Source organism: Balaenoptera acutorostrata, chromosome 14, assembly GCF_949987535.1.
Source record: "Balaenoptera acutorostrata chromosome 14, mBalAcu1.1, whole genome shotgun sequence".
NCBI lineage: Eukaryota > Metazoa > Chordata > Mammalia > Artiodactyla > Balaenopteridae > Balaenoptera > Balaenoptera acutorostrata.
Window position 1 is genome coordinate 22,791,212 of NC_080077.1, and position 23,428 is coordinate 22,814,639.

The 23,428-nt window shown below is 37.3% G+C and overlaps 1 protein-coding gene across 1 annotated transcript in view; it reads right to left on the minus strand.

Moving 5' to 3' along the window:
• Positions 1–3,650: 3,650 nt before the first annotated feature.
• Positions 3,651–23,428, minus strand: part of ADGRG6 (adhesion G protein-coupled receptor G6) — a 132,036-nt gene continuing 112,258 nt past the window's right edge. Inside the window, exons 23-26 of the mRNA XM_057528194.1 lie at positions 21,839–22,122; positions 10,739–10,840; positions 9,951–10,103; positions 3,651–4,332 (exon numbers count right to left, since the gene is read on the minus strand). Coding sequence (XP_057384177.1) covers positions 4,154–4,332; positions 9,951–10,103; positions 10,739–10,840; positions 21,839–22,122 — 718 coding nt within the window. The 3' untranslated portion in view covers positions 3,651–4,153. The remainder of the gene's footprint in view (positions 4,333–9,950; positions 10,104–10,738; positions 10,841–21,838; positions 22,123–23,428) is intronic.

Consider the following 23,428-nt stretch of genomic DNA (forward strand, 5'->3'; position numbering starts at 1 on the left):
ACTTGAAATAAACTAGTTTTTCAAAACACTCCAAATAAAAAATTTTAATAAGATGATTTGGAGAATGTACTTGCAAAAGCTACTCTAAGGGCAAACACCATTTACCAGCTTATTTGACTTAATTTAGCCAAGGATTTGCATTCCCCATAAGGTTGTTTCAAATTTTAATTTTACTCATATCCCCATCCTGATACTACCGCCCTTACAATACCCAACTTGTGAAATGAGCCTCTAATTATTTTAATTGATACAAATCAGGAAACTCAACACTGCCTCACTATCAGCCAGCCCCTCTATACCTCCTTGCTCATCTAATAACCTGTTCTTCAAACTCAGGAGAAAGCTATGCCTCTTCTCTTTGCCAGGGTTAACCCTGTCCCTGTAATTCTCATCATCCTCACCCTTGCACCTTCACATTTATTCTTATTTTTTCTCTAGGGAAGCATAAAAAGAAAACAGTTAAGTATTCTTCCTCGAGATGAAGAGGGAGGGAGGGAAGGAAGAGAGAAAGAGGGAAGAAGTGAGAAAAGCAGGAAAGTTGGGGGGAGGTAGACAGAGAAAGGGAGGGAGGGGGACAGAAAGAGGGAGAGAGAGATTTAGTGCTTCTACCCAAGAAAAATAGAATGTTACCCGACTGGAAACACGGGCATTCTTCCAAAACACGGTATTTACAAAGCCCAATTCCTTCAGATTTCAAACTACTACAAATACAGGTCAGCCTGCAAATCAAATAAGTGTTTCCCACCTACTTCTCACTGCTGCTCCCTCAGCTTTAACCTGCTGTATGTAACTGCAAATGAAGCTTCAGCAAATGTTTGCCTGTTTTCCTAATACGGCTTGGCCAGGAGTTGTGAATGTTGGCTCAGAAGACCTGAGTGAGTAGTGACCAGCCAACAAGCCTCACAGCTTAGCACTGAGTAGGGCCGTGAGCCAGAGTGGGCCTTGGCTCTCTGCAGAAGAGAGTTATCCTAAATAATCACAGCAAAAGGAAGTAAGGAGGTTCTGTTCTACTCATGCAAGTCAAGTTGGCTAAATTCTGTCATTTTCTAAGCCTCCTATAAATGTGAAAAAAACATCCCATGACCTAACTTCTATGGAGTATTATTGATTTGTTTCCCTTTAAGGATGCTGAAGACTTCCCAAAAAGGAAACCTACATTACTTCTAATTTGCCACAGAGCTTGGCTTTGCATCAGTCATCTTAAGAAAATCTAAGAACTTCAAAATGCATTAATCCCCAGTGAACTGAATCTTTCTAAAATATTCATTTTTAGTGTTTTGGCAAAGTAGCCCCATGTCACTAGCTTAATTGCTGCCAGGTTATTTTCCAGTTGTCAAATAATCTTTTCCTATTTAAGAGTCAGAAATAAAAACATTCACTCAAAAAGGAATTGAATAATTTGGATCACAAACAACATAAGTATTCATTTGAAAAACATTTTCTATTTAAGTAAAATGGCAAATCAGGTATAGTAGCTTCTTACTACTAATTCTAATTTGCACTCACAGTCACTTTTTATTCATCAAATTCAGAGATACTGCTACAGAAAACTATTTCACAAAGTATTTAGAAAAAAATATATACAGTCTCTCTGATAGAAAGTTAATTAAAATAACAAAGCCAGGCAATATAAATGTAAGATATAAAACAAGCTCACATTTATAAACACAAATAAATAAATATATACAGAAGAGTCTACGCCAACATTGAACAAATAAAAGCTTTACAATGCAAGTCATCGTGACAGCAATGGAAAATATCTCAGGATCTTAGACTGACTCTAACATAATGTTAAAAAAAAAGGAAAAAGAAGAAAATAAAAAACAACCCAAAATACCCCAGAGAGTCTAAATTGATATTATTCTCAAAGTTAAGCTAAACTAAATTTTGGCTCCACAGCTAAATTCCTGTATTTCTGTTCTGAGGGGGGGCCAAATGAAGGTGAGCTCTACATGTGCAGAACTGAGGGTAGAATTTGACTCAGTCTTTTAAGTCCACTTGCAAATGTTTCTATTCAGCTGTTTATCCTTTTTTTTTTTTCCTTACCTGATTACTGGAAATTTATAAAGTGGAGCTGATACTGTTGTCAAATTTGAAAAAAAAAAAGGTTTTCCCAGATCTGCATGAATACGAGTAGAAATCAAAGCTATTTTTAAAGCTATCTCTTAATTATTTTTAACTCAATAAGCACTTTGGGTAGAAATCTCACAGTCGAAAGCTAATTAAATTCTACCATCTCTAAGGCTTGGGGGAAAGTATATGAAGATTCAGTGACTATTTAAGGTTAATTTTCATCTAGATGTAACCTCTGCCAAAATAAGTAGCCTGTTAATATATATGCCTAGAGAAAAGGACATGGCTCTACTGTAGGGTCTTAGTGACCTTAGATTTACTATCCTTTCCTACTATCTACACCCCTCCCCTGTGAAGGCCAAGCTGGGCAATGCTCCTGTCTTCCAGATCAGTGTTCCAGGATGCTACAAAATGGAACAGTATGAAAACCCATTAGCACATTATCATCCATTTAAGTCTGGCCAAAAGCTTCATGATCAAAGATCAGCAAAAGCTGAGAGGCCCCTTGTTTGCTGCATAGCCTAAAAGCTTTCCTAGGTCTCAGACTGAGAGCTACCTGCTTCCTGCACAGAGAGAAAGGTCCCCAGGTGCTTAGTCTGGCTTCTGCCTTTAAGCAGTTTGGTTCTGCCAGAATGTCTCATCTTCTCATCACTTAGGCTGCCACCTCCCAGAACCTGAAATGTCTCAGATAACCCAGAGCAAATGTAAAGGTACAGCATGTACTGAGACCGATTTCTGAGAAACTGGATATGAGTCCGTCATTTAAGAACAATTAAAATGTGGTCTCTTCCACGTTCACTGGCAAGCATATTACTCAGGATAGTTTGACAGTTAGGTTAAGCTGCTTAATATTATGCATGGCTTATATGCAGAAACCTAATCCATAAGTAACACCCCATCTGTCTTGCCAGACCTCCTCTGGCTCTTATAATCAGAGGACTTATATACAAATAGTTTGCAGACTGGCAAGTGTAGACCCACACATTTATAAATTATTTTGATTATGATAAGTCACCCACCTAAGTCTCAGTTTATATTCTTTGGAACAAAACTCTGGAAAGAGGAAGTAAGAGGCTTTTCATTTGTGCAAATGGAAATGTCTTAAAAAGTCTCTGGAGCAAAGACAAGACCATAGAGTCTCAATGGTTGTTTTTCCTGAAAGGGAGAGACTACTGTACACAGCATGCCTAGTGGAAATCCACATTCCTCCCATGAGCCCGCAGCTCAATGTACAGCAGAGCAGCAAAAGCAGAGGTGTAAGAGGGTCATTCTTCAGCTCCTGGGAGCTCCACTCTAATGCAACATCAACGCTAAACTTGATTCAAATGTATAGGACTAAATTATAATTAATGATGACGTTTAAGCCTTGTGTCTTGAATAGGATAAGTGAAATAACATGGCCTCATATTAACTGGGTCAACATTTTGGGAATTCTTTCTTTCTTAAGCATGTTGTGGTCTTCAGGGTTAAACATCTGAGATAATAAGAAAATATTCCTTTCTAAACTTTGAGTCAGACATTAAATATTCTTTTGTATCTGTGGTTGAAATTTCATTAAAAAAGAGGAAATGCTAATGCATTCATAGAAACTAGCACTGAGATGGGACTTGTGGGCATCCAAGATAGTTATAAATATTAGTATGCTTTTGATTGCAGAGAAAGACGATGGAGCAAATGGCCATATCCAAATCTAATTATTATGTGGGGTGTGAATGAGCTCTAAACTAGGGCTTGGTCCAAGCTCGGTCTGTCCCTTGCCCTCTAATTTTAATATTCCACCCCACAGCCCAAGTTCTGATTGATCCATTCAATCATATATTTAAAAAATCCTATCCCCTGTGGCTACTGAGTCATGCTGCTCTTAGTACTGAAGTTTAGTGATGGTGGAAACTCCCCCATGGAAGAAATACACTGAAAAGACAGATTTTGAATTTCACAAAAGCCTTCCTCACAAAACACATTCTTCATATATATGCAGTTACCTAGGTAATACCACGTTTACATCTGCTAGTCAGAGTTTTCACAGCTTGCACATCTTCACGTTGCTGCAGACTGATGTCTCTTTCTTATATTAAAGATATTAAAACTTTGTGCTGTGGCTGAAGGTGTCTGACATGATAATATTTTTATAGAAATTATCTGAATGAGCATTGCAATAACCCTTGACCTTATCAATGACCTGATGGACAGGGATGATTGATGTTTGTTCTCCATCAGCATGGGTCAGTTTTGATGAGGACTTGTCCATGGTAGCATTGTCTGCAAGAAATGATACAAGAAATTAGGCTGCAAGATGAGCTGGTGACACGCCTAAGGGCTACCGTTCTGGACGCTCTATTTTGCACATTAAAGAAGATCACAAAGGAAATGAAGCTCTGGTTCTTTCTTAGTTTAGGTGATAGGCAGCACTAAAATTTCATGTTTTTCATCTTCAAAGTGCATCCTTGCATATGAAAGAATGTTAACGTGCCTTCTAGTAATTTGTGTTGGGAGTTGTTTTAAGAAATAGTCTTGTAAGTGGTATTGTTCAAAAAGCCAGTGAATAGAATAATCAGAAAATTGCTGCAAAAATATATGTGGCAAATCAATCAAACAAGGTAGTAACAGATTATATAACAAATGAATTAAAAGGTGCTGAAATATCTGTGGAAGAAATGATATGATGTCTATGATATGTTTTCAAAGTAATACAGGGAGGGGAAAATGGGTAGGTGGCTATGAGTTGATATGAACAAGGAGATTTATTATATTATCCTCTCTATTTTTCATATGTCTGACACTTTTCATAATACAATTTTTAATAAAATATAATTTAAAGAATTTTGGAAAAGACAAGTGAATAAAAAAACATAAAGGCTATTTTGAACACATTTTCTCATGGAAAAAACCTGTGAAATGATTGCAATATAGAAAAAAGGTATCTTTTATTAATTATTTTTAAATTATAAAAATCAAAATTATCTTTATCAGAAATATTTTAAGTATATATTTTCTTTAACTATGCTACAGTCTCAGAATGATGTTATTGCTGGCAGTACTAATATCAGAGCAATTGATAGCAATAAAGGACTGCTAAATATATTTCTGTTCTGAATTTCCCAATATCACATATTTAAACATTATTTTCCTAGACCCAAAGCTTTCTAAAAGTGGTACAGCTAGTGCCCTGAAGCTCAGCTAAGCACTATTATCTACAAATACATATGGCTGTCTTCATGTATCTTATAGGTATCTGCTTTCCACATTTTGGAGATAAATGCTGTCTTAAAATTAACTACAGAGATTTCACATCAATGAAAGAGCAAATGACCTTCTACAAAGTACTCAGTTCCCTACAGTTGTATCTTTTCTATTCACTGTGGAAGAGGCAAAAACTCTATCATGAAAACCTGCTTCTAGGAATCATGGCTGAAAAATTGGAATGTTCACTCTAGGTGTTTTATATTTTGAGTAAGTTTGACCCACTAAGTGACATAACATTAAAAATCCTCAATAACTGGTAAAAGCCATCATCATTTTATCTGTTGTCTTTGGAAACGGCTCAAATTGTTCAACTGTGGTCTGGGTGTTGGAGCAGACACTAAATAAAATGAAGGCTAAAATAGAAAATGGAGTGTCCATCCCACTAAAGGAAGCAAGAGAGAACAGACGGCCTTTGCGAAGAGCGGGCAGACCGAAGCATGGTGGAATGATTATGTCCCAGGATTGGTGAGAAAAAAGCTCAGGGAGTCATTTTATAAGGGCCCCTCCCCATTCGGCTCTCAGCAAGCTGATTGATTCTGTGCTTTCCTTTAGTTCATACGTTCACTAGCCATTGGTTTTCTGTTGGGAATTTTTCTACTGACTTAAATCTCAATAATGAACAATTTGTACTTGATGTTTTTAGAAAGCCACACATCCTCAAAGAAACTTCAAGGATACAATCATTCTGCTTCACTGACAACTTCCAGGGTCACATACTTTTTAGAGATTTTGACCAGTTCCATTCCAAATACGTGACCCAGTTTTCTGGGTCTTCACAGTCTAAGAAGGTAAAATTCTGAGCAAGGTTTGTATTTCAATATATATGCTATTCCCAGTCCTCTGGGTAGCTATTATATTGTGGATAATATAGATTTTGATTATGGCTGCAAGTTTGAAAACCAGGGGCTAGGGAAATGAACTATTATTTGACCTATGCTTAAATTTCAAGCAGACAAAAGTCCTCAAAAAGCAGGCTTGGAATCGACAATTTCTCTTTTTGACTTCTGTGAATGTACGGTGACATATCCAGGAATTCATAAGAGCAGTGAAAAAGTAAAGAATTTCACTCTGTTCTATAACAAACCTCTCAAGAACTGCTTTTTTTTTTTTTTTTTTTTCATTATTTTACCTGATAATGTGACCCACTAACTCCAGAGCATGGTACATTTCCTAGAAGGAGCGGCTTGCAGACACCCCCATGCAGAGAAGAGCCAGCACAGCACATGACCATTTGAAATTTCAGAAATTCCAGCTCAATGCAGGAATTTCCTTGTGCTAGCTGAGAAGTATTGTAAAGAACAAGCAATTTTGCTGGTGCGGCAAGAGTCTTAGTTTAATCCATGCAAATATTCTCTTATTACCTTGCAAAAAATTCATGCATTCAAAGAAGTAATAAAAGTTTACCTGAATGATCCACTTTTGTTGAAGGAATGCTCTTAGAAGACATTATCTACACCATAAACATATGAATCAATGCCAAGAAATAAACCATCTAGATATCCATGATGCTATGCAGTGACTTTTTGCATACCCTGAGTGACCCAAGTACATCAGCAGTTTCACTGAGAACTGGCTAGGTCGCAGAAGACCGTTTGTATGTCTGCTGATTGGAAACTAGAATTTATTATACCATGGAAGTAATGTCATACAGCTGACTACGTCCTTATACTTGTTGACAAAAACCCATTTAACCACAAGGATTTTAAAAGAAACAGAAAAACATTAATGAATTCTTAAAAAAAAAAAAAAACACAAGATTTTGAAAGAGTTAAGTTTTCCTTAGGTACCCCCATTTCTGAAATTCATTTTATCTTCTAGTCAGTTTTCCCCATGATCCTTACTATTTCCAAATATTTTAATACTTCCAAAATGTCCTCTGTTCCAAATTATGTACTTTGTTATCTTCTTTCGTCTTTTAAAAGTGGTTCTTTAAGCCAACTATTAGCTGTGCTAAGAGGAAAACAATTCAATTGGTCTAATTCCTATTCATTCACAACTGACTTACAATGCATTAAGTATTTGCATTTTAGAAGGGGAAAGAAAATGAGTATCTGATTTTAAGGCTGATTAAATAAAGTAAAAAATTCACTCATTATAAGTACAGTTGAGCCTTGAACAATGGCAAGGGTTAGGGGCACTGACCCTCCTGCACAGTTGAAAATCTGAGTATAATTTACAGTTGACCCTCTGTGTCTGAGGTTCCTCTGTAGCTGCAGTTCTGTATCCACGTATTCAGCCAACTGCAGATCATGTACTACTATTTGTTGTTTTTACTACTGAAAAAAAATCTGTGTTTAAGTGGACCTGTACAGTTCAAACCTGTGTTGTTCAAGAGTCAACTGTACAAGATGTTTTGTGCCAGGGAACTACCAATTAGGTAGAATTATCTATCTCAGGCTATATACCTGTTATTAACTTTCTTACACAGGTGTTTCGAGCAGGAGTGCACAGACCTCTTAATTTTAGGCAAAACCATTTGTGTGCAGGACTCAAAGCCTGCACTCAAAGGCTGGAAGAGAGTCCATAGCTTTTATTCAATTCCCCAAAATGTCCCTGACTCCAAGAAACTTTAAAAACTGCTGTACTAAGCTGTTCCAAGTTTTCAGATCTTTCTTTAATTAACCTTGGAAGTAAAAAACTCAGTAAACGTTCATACTTTTTTCCCACAGTGCTATCTTGAATCCCAGGCAGTGGGGACCCTAGTGGTGCAAGCAAGGACATGTGGAAGGATTCAAATGTACATACGGGTCATTTGAAATTCAAGTGTTTGCAATGTGAACATTTATAGACACATACACAAATCACTCCCTACTTGCAAAAAGCCAAATATGAATCTTTTTGGTGCCATTTGCCTTTGCCTACATTAATTAGCTAAACAAATACAAAATTTAAAAGTTATTTCCATTATCCTTTTAGAAGCATCTTTAATTAGGAAAGTGCTGGATGCTGAGTGTTGAGAGCTGATTGCTCGAGGTTTAATTAGTATTTAAAAGTAGCATTTCTGCTATTTTCAATTGAAATTATTAAAGGATTACACCTTTTCACACTGCTCACTGGCTACCAAGGACTGCAAAATAGTCTTCACAGGCATATGTCATTTTATTTCACTTCACTTTGTTGTCCTTCATAGAGATTACAGTTTTTTTGTTTTTTTTTTTGCTTCCTTCTTTCATAAAGTATTTTTTTTAACATCTGTGTTGGAGTATAATTGCTTTACAATGTTGTGTTAGTTTCTGCTGTATAACAAAGTGAATCCACTATATGTATACATATATCCCTATATTCCCTTCCTCTTGCGTCTCCCTCTTGCCCTCCCTATTCCACCCCTCTAGGTGGTCACAAAGCACCGAGCTGATCTCCCTGTGTATGCAGCTGCTTCCCAATAGCTAGCTATTTTACATTTGGTAGTGTATATATGTCAGTGCTACTCTCTCACTTCGTCCCAGCTTACCCTTCCCCCTCCCCGTGTCCTTAAGCCCATTCTCTACGTCTGCGTCTTTATTCCTGTCCTGCCCCTAGGTTCATCAGAATCTTTTTTTTTCTTTTTTTAGATTCCATATATATGTGTTAGCATACGGTATCTGTTTTTCTCTTTCTGACTTAACCTCTCTGTATGACAGACTCTAAGTCCATCCACCTCACTACAAATAATTCAATTTTGTTTTTTTTTTATGGCTGAGTAATATTACATTGTATATATGTGCCACATCTTCTTTATATTTTTTATAAATTATAGTTTTTATAAATTGAAGTTTTGTGGCAACCCTGTGTGGTCAGATGACGGATAAGCATTTTTTTTTAGCAATAAAGTACTTTTTAAAATTAAGATGTGTACATTTTTTGACATAATTGTATTGTACACTTAATAAACTGTAGTATAGTGTAAACATAATTTTTATAGGCACTGGGAAACCAAAAACTTTGTGTGACTCTATTGCAATACTCGCTTTATTACAGTGGTCTGAAACCAAATTCACAGTATGTCCAAGGTCTGCCTGTATTTGCACACTGTCTTCAGGATTGTTCATACACATGCTCAGTGTCAGAAAGTGTGATCATTGTAAATATCATGAAGATTCAGTAGATGAACAAAGACCCGGTGTTTCTTACCATCCTGTATCACTTTCCAAGTATGATGCTCCCTATTTCATACTTAATCAGTGATTTGAAGAGCAATTGCCAATAACTCTTCCAATGGTTAAGGACTTAGGTATTTTTTTCTTTTTTGACTGAGGAATAATTGACATATATCATTATATTAGTTTTAGGTGTACAACATTATGATTTTATATTTGTATACATTTCAAAGGACTTAAGTCTTAACTGTAACATGTAAACTGGATGGTATTTCTTTCTGTTCCCATGTCAACTTGCCAAGTAACTTTCCTACTATGCTGAAAAAATCTACAACTCAATTTCTGTGTTTTTTAAATAAAAACACATAACTTTTTAAAACAAGATACCATACCTTTTAAGGAAAATTAAGTTTTAAAGCAAATGAAGTTACAAAAATATTCAGAGTTAATGATATTCTGGCAATATAGATTCAATTTTGGTTGTAATATTTTTAAAAAAGACAAAATATTCACAAAGATGTCCCAGAGAACATCTTTACCATGGCCAGAATGACTCACCGGTGTGGCTATTCCTTTTGAAGTAGGTGGTAGAGCTGTATTTAGACTTGGACGTAAGGTAGGTTGAGTTAGAGCCAATGGAGCTTGAGGACAAAGATTTTCCTAGATTATCAGAACTTTTCTTGATGATATTGGTAGCTGTCTTACTCCAGTCTGAAAGAAATGACATCTCTCCATGAGTCTGCTTTAGGGGAAATATACTCTGCCCTGAAGAATCATCACCACATTATTTAACTGATCCAGAGCATTAGACGTTCTGACACCCTGGCAGTGACTCACACAAGAGACTGACATGTCAACAATAACAACCCGAAGAAACAGAAAAGTTTCTTACTTTGACCCTATGTTTAAAATTATACTTTAATATCTTAAGGGGGAGAAGTAACCACTGGTGGTTAAAAAAAAAGTAATATTCTTCTTCAGGGATTTTTTATATTGAGAAAGATCTCTTTGCTTAATAATGTAATTAAAGACTTCAAAAATATGGAAAGGTATGTTTGGTATAGTGGATATATGAGTTGTTAAATTAGACATGAAACCTTGGGCAACTCACTTAACCTGTCTGGAATTCATGCTCCTCCTTTGCAAAATAGGAAGGGCAGGCCTAGAGTCCTCAGATCTCTTGCAGTCCTAATAATCTAAGACTCCAACTAAGCACCTTTATATACTCTGCCTTTACAACTTGCTACCACTGGGACTGTGTTGCTCAGACCACAGAAAATCAAAATGACAAAGGTTTCTAACTACTCTCCGATGTAAGAAAAACGATCACCAACATGCTCCTTTACCTGAGTTGTCTGCTAATCGAAATCGACCACAGCAGAGATGCCGTCTCCACTGCTTCTGAACATTCTCCTTCATAGCACAGTGGAAGATAAATATAAATAAGCCTGGGACGAAAGAAAATATAAACAATTAGGCCAAAGGACACATTTTTAAAGATAAATCTTACAAAACATATGGATTTATTTTAATTTAAATTTTTTTACATCCGAATCACTAAGAAACAGATCCTAAGGAATCTTTAGGTAGGCAGTAGATGTTTTAATCCTTTAGAACAGAACACGGAGGCTCTGATAAAACTAGAACAATTACATGGATCTAATTCTGTCTTTGTTTTGTTCGGTATTCGTTATGACTTAACCTAAAGACTAAGCTGAAATAGGCAATATTCAATGTAAGAGGCATTTATAGTTCCCTTATATCTGTTTTAAAATTATGTGAAAACATTTCACAAAATTTAGAAAAAAAGAGAAAACTGAAAACATCCATGAGCTCATCATCTACTTCAACTTGTATATTCTCAGCTATTTTATGTAAGCATGTTATTGTAAGTTTGGGCCATAGAAAAGCGGTATTTTTCCAAGTCAAAAATGGGCCCAAATCAGCAAATTCATGTGGCTCCACCTGGCCTGCTTTAGTTTCTCAATACTTCAATGCAGAAATATTTCCTTATTGTCAAGCAGTCTTCATATTTAGTCACTCCCTGCATCTGTCAAAAACTAATTGTATCATTTGTGCTTTGGGAGCCAACCCTTTTTAACTTTTCAAGGAATTTGCTTCTGCCTTTTTACTCTCCCTTTGCTGCCTCAGTTTCTCCCTCTATTCCTCCATACTTGGGTTATTCCCGTTACTTACAAGCATATTCTAGTAACTCTCTTTTAAGTAATCAAACAAAAAATTTCTCCTTTGATGCCCAATCTTCTTCCAGCTTCCACTTCTTCATTCCCTTTCTCAATAAAACTTGAAATAGTTAACTTTCGCCGTCTCTACCTTTTCTCATTTCTTTTCCTCTCAACCTGCTCCAAATAGGTTACTATCCACATCTACAAGGCCACTACAACTGCTCTTGTGAAGGTCACAGGGACTCCCCTATTACTAACTCAGTTTTCATTCCTGTTTTACTAGATCTCTCAACAGTATTCAACACAATTGACCATTCTCTCATTTTTGAAATACATTCTTGGTACCACTTTCTCCTAGGCGTCTTTTTAATTTGCTTCCTGGTCTCTGTAGCAGATCCCTCGGCTTTACTTTTAAAGGTTGACACGTCCATGACTCAGCCCTGGATTTCCATCTTTTCTATGGCTACACTGTTCCAGTAGGTACTAATCATGCTGTATAAGTACCATACACTGCTTTTTATATGTGCCCCCATTGCCTTCTCTCCCCACCACCACCACCAGGATTCCAACCCACACTGCTCGCAGGACATCTTCATTTGGCTGTATCTCCATTTTGTTGCATCTCACACCCCTGATATTCTAAATAGAAGTCTTCTTCATCATTACCCTCAAACAAACACATCAAACTCATTTCTGCCCAATAATTTGAAGGCTCTTCCTTCAAAGCTTTCCCTAACAGGTTCTTACCTGTCATTCAGGCTTCAGATCAATTGTTAACTCCTCAAAAAGGCCATCATCAACTGTTTATTTTTATTTTTTATGTTTTAGATCACACCCTTGCACACACCTATTTTCGCTAGAGCACGGATCATTACCTGATATTCTTGTATTCCTAATGTATTCATTTATTTCTTTGCTTAACTGTCTCTTGCTAGTAAATAATAAGTTCCAAGAGCACAGGGATGTTTGTCTATCCAATGCTGTACTAGCCATTCCCAGAATGATGCCAGGAACTAAGCGGGAACTCCATAAATGTTTGTTGAATGAATGAATAGTAACCATGATTAATCGTTCATCTATTCTACATGAGTTAATTGAATACTTACATGTACATCTGAATGCCTTAAATGTATTTAGGGGTAGGGGTTTAAAAAATAGGAGTGAGCAGAACACAAATTAAGGAGTCACAGGAATACAACGAAAATATATTTAAGGCAAAAGTTTCTGAAAGGTACACAAATTAGTTGCCAAGGTATTGCCTTAATGACACACCATATTAAGCAGGATATCTACATATGGGAGGGTGCAAAGGCTTAAACTGAACCTGAAGAAACCTTTTGGTAGGGAGGTGAGGGAAGTTTCTAAGAGGATAATCCACTCAGTGACTACGAAGCACTGCTAAGCAGGAGGCACTTTGATTTAGAAGCTGCAAGTTCAGAGGGGAACAAGGTAGATGATCATTGTGTTCAAGGGGCAAAGGGTCTAGCATGGAACAGCATAAAAGTAAAAATGATTATAGTACCTTTAGGGGACATTAAGACTTATCTGTTCTTTTTGAGTATGGAGTATTCATCAAGAAAAATGTAAATTACACTGTAGCATATATAACTGGAAAAGTGGGGGGGAAAGTATTGAAAGTACTCTTTTTTTTATGTGTATAGCTAAATTTGCAAAATAGATCTAAGGTTATGTTTGTATGTTTTATTTTTCAATATCTTAGCTGAAAGTGGCCCATAATTTTATTCCAGAATGAATTACATTATTATGAACTATTAGAAAAAGGAGCGTGCTGGATTTCTACAGGCTGGGCCCTGACTGCAGTGAAATGACCGTGGCTGATTCCCCTCCTCTGAGTTTGGCTTGTTCGGTCATCACTGAGTACCTGACACTTACTTAGAAGGTGCTCTATAAATTCCTAATGAAGTTACTGGTTGAAAATCATTACATATGTTGACTCACAGAGGAATGCCATTATGAAAATACTGACTAAATTTTGGTCACTGCTTTCGAATAGACAACTAGCCTATTAAAACATTCCTGAGAAATTCAAACACATTTACCTCTGAGAAGTATAAATCAGGCATTCAATGACCTAAGTAATATTAGTAATCAGTAATAGTGCCAGTTTATTTATTATTATTACTATATCATTTTATACATATTTATTAAGTAAAACACTTATTTTATTATTATATTACTTATTAATAATACTTTATTAGTAATAAAATAATTAGTGAAGAAAATATATCCTAGTGACCTAGTTATTTGTCTAAGATGATATCAGATAGGATAGGGGAGTTCTAATTTTAAAAGAAAGCTCTAATAAATATGAATCAAATTTCATTCATTCAGAACATACGCACCCACACACACCCCTCCTGAAAGCCCCTGTGCTGTGGACAAGGAGGGAAGCTGGGTTGGGGAGGGAGAGCTGGAGACAAGAAATCGACTTGCAGCCTGGCCTGGAGCTCGGACATGACAAGTCTCAGAGTGGGAGAAAGACTTTGCTCCACACTCAAAACCCCTCAGAATCAGGACCTGCAGGTGGATCTACCTTCCCAGGGAGTACAGAATAGACACTGGGTTTGGACCTCATCTGCACACTCCGACTAAATCTGATTGCCTTTCAAAGCCTTCCTCACCGACAAACCCCCAAGTCCCTAACCTGCTTGCTAACACAGAAAATCCCTTTAATAAGCACATATGTTTTGTAACATGGGTAGTGTGAATAACCAAAGAATATAAAAAATGTGGATTGGTTTCCCTTTGAGAATCTTTCAAGTCTTTAAGAGGTGGTGGCAGTTTCAGAGTAAAGAGAGCAGAAGCCATGGAAGCTTGAGGTAAGGTCATCATAGGTCACAGATGAAGGAGCCTGTGGTTGGAGAAGGAAGCCTTTGCCTTGGGTTGACTCTATTTTTGTGAACTGGGGCAGAATTTGCAGAATTTGTTGTTGGAGGTATTTTTGTCCTACAGCTGAAAATATAGCTAACCACGCGTTTCTTAAGCAATTGTTTAACAAACTCATGTATCAGAGCTGTAAAAGATTATAAACTCCAATTAAGGACTTCTCAGGCATTAATCCTGGCATTACTCACTCTTGGGTCCCACACTGAGCAAATGATTTTCTTTTAGTTGAGGCAGAAGTTGAAATTTTCTAGATGTTTCCCTTAACACTCAGAAGTTTTTATAAATGTCATATATATCGGAGGAAAAACTTCCGAGCATATGTCTGGTGTTTTGAGGACACTGGAAGAGACCTAGTTCTTGGATTTGTTCCTTTGGCCTTGCTGGGATATTAAGATGTGAATTATTTTGAGGCTCTGATGTTGACCACTGTCACATGGGAGCAGGATAAAGCTAAGAAAAACTGACTTAATAAAACAATTTTTTAGATTGTGCAGTGCTTCTCTGTATCGTAATTACATAGCATTAGATGACACTGCCTACTTTTAAGTGACCTGTAAATATACAGGCATCCACTAAGTTTAAGAGACACGTATATAAATTAGATTTAAAATCTGATACATCTCCTCTAAAATTATTTGATCCAAGTCATTTACATGCTCTGTCTCCCACTATGAATTGTGATGCTATGGGACAAAAGCAGATAATTGTGGTTGAGAATCTGCCTGCCAACGCAGGGGACACGGGTTCGAGCCGTGGTCTGGGAAGATCCCACATGCCGCGGAGCAGCTAGGCCCGTGAGCCACAATTACTGAGCCTGCGCGTCTGGAGCCTGTGCTCCGCAACAAGAGAGGCCGCGATAGTGAGAGGCCCGTGCACCGCGATGAAGAGTGGCCCCCGCTTGCCGCAACTGGAGAAAGCCCTCGCACAGAAACGAAGACCCAACACAGCCACAAAAAAAAAAAAAAAAAAAAAAGCAGATAATAGGCATGAGAAATTAGAATTCTCTGGAATAAATATATTTTAAAATTCCAAGGTATTATGCAGATTCTTTAGCCGTGAGATATGTTTCCATTTTAAATTAGAATAGGATTCTCATAATAGGTTATTTTACTATTTGTAGTAACTAGCCCTTTTCACATGAATTTAAATCAGTCTGGCAATAAATATTATCCCAAGATTATTTTAGGACAAAATATCCCGCTTAGAGTTCAGCTGTGGGAAATGTGGAAGGTATCCACATCTGGAAGAGCACACATGCAGTATGGAAAGAAATTCTGAACACTGCAAGGAGGAGGCGTAGAAAATGCAGCAGGAGAGCCAAGGGCACTTGGAGGCCAAAGTGAAAAAACAGAGGGCTAGTCCCTCTTCAGTCTTGAGGGTTTTTTTTTTTTCCATCTACTTAACAGATTTTGGTGCCAGAAGCAGCACTTAAAATCACAAAACTTTACAGAGTTTTACATTGGCATCCAAGGGAATCTGTTTGATTCTAATCCCCATCTCTGCTCTCTTTCAATGCTCATTTCAATCAAATGTTTCCCCTTTGAGAATCTTCATATAAACCCACGCACCTCACAGAGGCTCTTCATACCACCTGGAAAAATATGCTCTTCTAGTTTTCTGGAAAGGGCTTTAAGCTGTGACCAGGGACCAGAATAATTGGTTTTTACTCCTCATAGTGCCTTACAGCTTTATTTAACTGACCAAGGAGCAGGGAACATTGCCCATAAAAGCTGGACGCTAAAATGACTGAAAAGATAGAAATCAGAGGCAAAGTCACTGCTTCATCTTGACAGGCCTGTGCTAGTTTCATGATGACCCTTTTGGGGTGAATTTTAGCCCAGAAAATGACCACTCTGATGAATCTAAGCCAGTTCCTTAGCAATAGTTTCTTCAGCTTGATAACTGCTTTGCTTCTTTATCTTACCCATACAAACCCAGATTTCATGCTAAAACAAGAAAAAAAAGTTAAACTTTCTTTACATGAACAGATCCTAACCAGTTCTCTACCTGCTCGTCCCTTGCCTTCCTTTTACCTCCATCTTTCACTAACCAGAGGCTTCTGCTCACTTTTAAAAATAACTTAGACCAATATATGAATTCAAGATACCTTAATTCTCAGCAAATCTTGCAATTTTCTCAATTAAAATAAATGACCTTTTCCATTGTGATGGAGGAAGGGCGTTACAGGCGTGTGGGAAAGAGGGCCTGTCTCTGAGTCCTGGTAGGAAGGAAAACATAATGAATTCCACCTCGCCAAGCCCTCCTAGAGAAGCACACCAGGGGCCAAGGCTGGCTCAGAAAACAAGGAGAAGGGACACCCAAGAGGGTGCTCTAAACCTCTAAATGTGGAGTGAGAAACACTCTGAGAAATCTCATCAAGTAGCAGGTTTGAAAAAAAAAAAAAAAAAAAAAGCTTCCTTGTAAAGTATTGGCTTTATATCCAGACTGTAGGGGCTTGTGTTTAATCTTGGCCTTTATGAGAGCTATTTAACTATTTATTTAGGAAAAAAAAGATATCCTTAGCATCAATATTTTGGCTAGGAACTTGGCTCCCACATAGAATTCATTCTCTTTGGTTGAGTTTTGGCAAAAATATGTGCAGCAAATGTAAAATAAGTAGCCAAAAGGATGTTCTCAGATCTCTAGCCTCATTTTCAAAAGTTTTTAAAAGAACTGCCCAGGAGCAGCTTCCCTTGGATTTGAAAATAAATGCCATACTGTAAAATTCAGGGAAACATGTATTGCCATCCTTTTACTGGTCTAAAAAATCACTTTCAAGAAGTCTGGTGAAGGAAAACAAAACAAACGCCTTAGGTGCTCATTTCCTAATGAGTTCTTTACCAGCTAAGGGCCATTGACACTTTCAGCAAGGCTCATCATCAGTACATTCTGACAAAGGACCTAAGTTGATTTTTCTTACCCTGGATAATAAAGATCCGGAAACACAATGAAGGGGAAGACTGCAGATATAGATAACTTCAAGACTGTGAGATGGAATCAATCAAGAAGTAATCAAACCAGGTGCTTGGGCAAAAAAGGATACATGGTTTCGATAACTGATCTTTGACAAAAACGACCTAGATAACTTCTGAGCTTCCCGGCAAGCCTAAGTCCAAATCTTCCAGCAGCTCATCTGTTTTGTTGTCACACAGATGTAGCCAGCTGGCTGCTGGGCTGGGGAATCTCTAGAGTTTATGACTCTCTTTGGGAACCTCTTGAATCCTCCTTTCATTCGACAAGGCGCCCTTTAGAAAATTATTTCTCTGTGGCACAAAACGCTCTGCCAAAAGATGAGTAATTTATTTCCTTGCAGTGTGTAATGTCTCGGCCAACATGATGCCGTTTCAGATGCTAACGGGTTTAAAGGTGGTTCATCTCTTTACCTTGGCGCCGATTCACCGTGTGTGTTATACATGTGATTATGGCCCAGCTTAACCGTCAGGAGGCGCCTAACCCATAATTTTATTTAATTTTCTTAGTTTACCAATAGGATTAAAATAATAATGATAAATATATTTCTATAAATGGTTTTTGCTGAATAAGGGTAAGACTAAATTTCCATTTATTCATTAAATGTACATTTACTAACAGTTTTTTTAAAAGGACATAGAGACTCACTTCCTAGAAACTTTGAAATAAAAAATTGAAAGAGCAGTAATTTGTTTTATTTTTTTTGCTCATGCTTTGTCACCTAATAATGTGCTTTTCTATTTTCATATATGCTATGTTATAAATCACTGATCTTAGGATTACACTGATCTTAGGAAAGTCATTAACTCTTCTAGGCCTGTTTCTTCATCTGTAAAATGGAGCGAATACCTTTTTTCTTGGGTACCTACTTTTCAGATTTGCTACAAGAATTATATCAGATCACAGATGTTATGTGAAAGGCTTTGTAAACCACAATGCACTATGCAAATATAAGTTATTTCTGTTGCTCTGGGTATCTTAATGTTACTGAACGAATTAATGGCATACATGACCTTTGAGTAGACTGATGATACCCTTCTGTGTTCGCCATTGCAGCTTCTATTTGCACAACCATATGCTGCATGGTATTATGTTGTCATATATACATACAGAAGATGGGCTGATTACCCCCAAAACAATCAATATTGTTTCACATGCATGGAAAACTAAAGTTGAAGATTAAGCTCTCATTATGGGGCTAGACTTTAGATCCTGATGAACTTGTCAAGGGAGTTAAACCTCGCTATAATCACCAACTACAGCAATTTTTTTGCACACGAAGTGCCCTCTACCTGAAATAGTTTTCCCTCACTCCTACTCCTGCCTTTCACCTAGTTAATTCCTACTGATCCGTCAGATTTCAGCTTAGACATCATGTCTTCTGTCATGTGCACTCTCAACACCACCATGTACACTTTATACAGTGATGTATTTGATTAACCTTAGTCTCTCCTACTACAATATAAACTCCAGGAGACAAAGGGGTCAAGTCATGTTTTTTTGCTGGAATAAAGAATATTAGAAAGAAGTTGACACAATGTAGTTCACCTAAGTTCAACATGCATTCACTGAATTGTTTCTTTAAACTGTCTAAATTCTACATGCTTCTCTTAATAAAGCATATACTTTTAACAACAACCAAGTCTCTCATGGAAGGTTCTGAAAATGATGCAAATAAAAACCATGAAATGACTTTCCATCGTGTCCTCTGAAGCTTTTGTACAAGCCTGGCCAGTAAGGAGTTGTTAGACTCTTCTAACAACTGCTCTGTATCACAAGTGCTCTGTATCACTGTCTTTTAATTTAAATTTTCTTTTTAGGAGATGTTTTTGATATCACTGGATGTGCAGAAATCTGCTCTGAATTTATATCATTTAAAATCAGCCTTAAAAGTCAGTGATTTATGAAGAACACTCACTTGATGATGGTTTACAACATTTTTCCCTCCTGAGAGAAGACCTATGCTGGGAAAAATAAAACATCCCAATTCTCATTAATGGAAACAGAGCTGAACAGACAACTGTAACTGTTGAAGGTTGCTGAAACTGCCAGGAAATTCTAAAAGCAAAAACAAGGTTGGGCTGGCAGATTAATGTGCCTTTCATATACAATCCTGAAATATAAAACCATGGAATTTTCTAATGTTAATGGACATTTTTGTCAATATTTGTCTAGGCACTTTTATGTTGTATATGATAGTAGAGATTAAAAAGAGGAAAACTCACTTTACAAAGCTGGATCCCAATGCAGAGGTATTCATATGTTACCTCTTCAGTTTCCAACTTGTGGAGGTGCACTTGAGGCTTATTATTTTATTCACTAAAGATAATGAGCCCACATAGTTCCTCTGTTATGGGAGAATGAATCTGAATAAAATTTGCTCAACTAATTAATGCATATTTATGCCGGAGGAGTCTCAGATTGAATTTAGGCCATCCCCAAAGCCCCTCCCTTCTTCATCCACCAATCCAATTATTGATTTAACAAACAATTATTGAGCACCTTCTAAGTGACAGGTTTTTCTACAGGAGCTCATGAGCTAGTGGGAAACCTAGGAGGAGAAGCAAAACAGATACGTATGATACAAAGCAGTAAACACTCTCCTGCAGGTAAATACAGACTTTTCTTAGAACACACCTGTTGGGAGCTCCTACCTAGGCATCTCACCTGGTGAGAAGCACAAACCTGATTTCCAAACTTTCCATCCCAGCTCAGATTTGTTCAGCTTTAGTCAGCTCTTCCTTCCCCAGACACCTTCAAGTGTGTGACCAGTAGCTTCAGGTAAGCCAGTAATACTGCCCTGCTAAAAAAGATTCCAAACTTTGTCACCTCATTCCTACTGGAGTGTGGACTTCATGGTGCGTCCAACATTAAGGAGTTTCATCAACAACACAGGGTATATCCAATGTCTTATAGAATGTTATTGAATTTTCAAAAAAATACTTTATGTTCACTTAAGCTTAAAAGTTAAATTCATCCTAAAAGGGAACCCTCCTACACTGTTGGTGGGAATGTAAGTTGGTGCAGCCACTATGGAAAACAGTATGGAGGTTCCTCAGAAAACTGAAAATAGAATTACCATATGATCCAGCAATCCCATTCCTGGGCATATACCCAGACAAAACTATAATTCAAAAAGATATATGCACTCCTATGTTCATAGCAGGACTATTCACAATAGCCAAAACATGGAAACAACCTAAATGTCCATCAACAGAGGAATGGATGAAGAAGATGTGGTACATATACACAATGGAATACTACTCAGCCATAAAAAAAGAATGAAATAATGCCATTTGCAGCAACATGAATGCAACTAGAGATTATCATACTATGTGAAATAAGTCAGAAGGAGAAAGACAAAAACCATATGATATCACCTATATGTGGAATGTAAAACACGACACAAATGAACCTATCTACAAAACAGAAACTGACTTACAGACATAGGGATCAGACTTGTGGTTGCCAAAGGGGAGAGTGGGGAGAGAGAGGGATGGACTGGGAATTTGGGGTTGGTAGATGCAAACTATAACATCTAGAATGGATAAACAACAAGGTCCTACTGTATAGCACAGGGAACTATATCCAGTCTCTTGGGATAAATCATAATGGAAAAGAATATTAAAAAAAGAATGTCTGTATGTGGATAACTGAGTCACTTTGCTGTGCAGCACAGATTGGCACAACATTGTAAATCAATTATACTTCAATAAAAAAAAATTTTTTTTTAAGTTAAATTCATCCTACAGTACACTAGGGTAAGTGTTACGGAATCTGAAGCATGACAGTAAGCTCCTTGAAGGAAGCCTTGTATTTCTAAACAGAGCAAGCCATTTGTTAGATTGTTGAATTGACTGCCGTATCTTACGAAAAAATAAGCATTTCTGAACTAGATTGTTGGTATTTTTTCTGAAATCCAAGGAACCAAGGAATCAAAGTGAATTGCTCTGTCCCTGCACAGAGTCTAAAGATTCTTCTGGCCAAGAGCACTACACCCACATGGTTCCATGGAGAGCACCAACACTCAGCAAAACTGTAAAGAAAGCAAACGTTATCTGTGCCTCTCTTTACACTTCCCCTTGGGCACCTCCTTGCCCATATCCACTCATGCAACAAGATATATTTATTGAGCACCTACTATATTCCAGGCATAGTTCTGGGTGCTTGGTATATATATCACTGAAAACAAATAAACAAACTGACGTTCTACCTCTTCTCTCCACTCAAGGCCTTTTTCACGAGTACCCACCCTGTGCCTGGAACTGTGCTCAGCACTTGGGACAGTGACTTAGGAACTTAGCATGGCATCTGTCCAACAGTGAAGCTCTTTGCAAATATGGTAAAATTAGAAAGGGAAAATGGTGCGGTTACCATTTATCTTACCTTGTAAAGAATTGAAGATGGAGAAAAGGTACATGAAAGGGACATTCAAAGGTCCCCAGGCAAAGAAAGCAAACCCCCATGTCATGCCCAGTAGAAACGTCAGGCTGACCACACTGCGCAGGTTCCTTAGAACTTCTTCGCGTAGCGTCCGGCTGCTCCTCTTGCCATTCCTCCCGCAGATCTGCACCATCACCACAATGAACATGGCGACATTCAGGAAAAACATGAGTCCAAAATACCCGGCACAGGTCACATAAAATACGACAGGATCTTTAATCCAACAGCTTAAAGGAGAAGAGACAAGAAAGAATGAAATTTATCATCATGCCCTGTTTACCTAAAAGACTCCCCCTGGCTTAGTTTGGGCTTCTGCAGATTTCATAGCTGGGCCTTCCTCAAATGTCTTTAGAAAGTCACTTCGTTTTCTTGGGCCTCAGTTTCTTCCTCAATGTTTACATAGTTTTTTTGTTTTTTGTTTTGCTTTGTTTTGGATAGTCATCCTCTTAATACCTAGTTATTTAAGTCAACAGTTAAGAAAACAAGGTGGTCTCCTGAACTCTGACTTGGCATGAAGACACTCTGTTTGGCTCACCCCAAACCATGTGTACCCCCTTTCCCTTATGCGCCTGCACTCCTGAGGGTGGGAAACTTTCTCAATCTCCATTGTATTTAAAGGAGAGCCATGTGGACATGGTTCTACAAAATGATAATGGAAGCAGAGTCTGCTAAGGGATTTTTGACACCTGTTCTTGACAGACTCAACTGGCAAAGCCCTTATTCCTTCTTTCTGCTTCAAACATGAATGCAAGCTCTGCAGCTGTAGTCATCATCTTATATCGAGGAAAGAAAGGCCAAGAGAGCTGCAGAATTGCTGGCCCTAACATTTTCAGCCACAAAATTAATGCCAGTTGTTGCCTTCTTCCAAACCTTATCATGTCTTATCATGTGAGAAGAGTAAATCCTACTTATTTAAGACACACATAATTGTGGATTCCATTACTGTGGACAAAATAATTCCTATTAATATAATTGGCTTAGTTGAGGCGAGACCTTATTGTAGAACTCTGATATTCTTATGCTGACACTTCTCATGCACAATTAAAAGGCTTACATCAATCATAACATCCTTATGAGATCAGGAAGCATACACTTGATATTCAGAATGATATAGATCGGAAAATAGATGAAAGTAATTTTAAAGGGAACTAAGAATAAAATTAAAATACTGCAATTTGTAGATGCCCCAGTGCCTAACTAATACTATGGAAGTTCTTAGGTACCAAAAAAAATTAGAAGAATTATTTAAGACAATTAAATTAATCTTAAAATTCTAATGTAAATGGTCATCATTTTGGTTGTGTCTTTCACGGTGGAACACAACCTTCACAAAGGCAAAGCTGTCTTGAACATCTTTGAGTCTTATAACCTGATTCCTGGCATATAGTAAATGCTCAATTAATGAAAGTTGTTGATGGCACAACAATTTAATAAGTCATACTTTAAAGTCCTATAAGAGTTGACTCACATACTTTTTAAGTTCCCTTATTTAGAACATATGTATTGACTTCTACTTTTAATATATCTTATTTT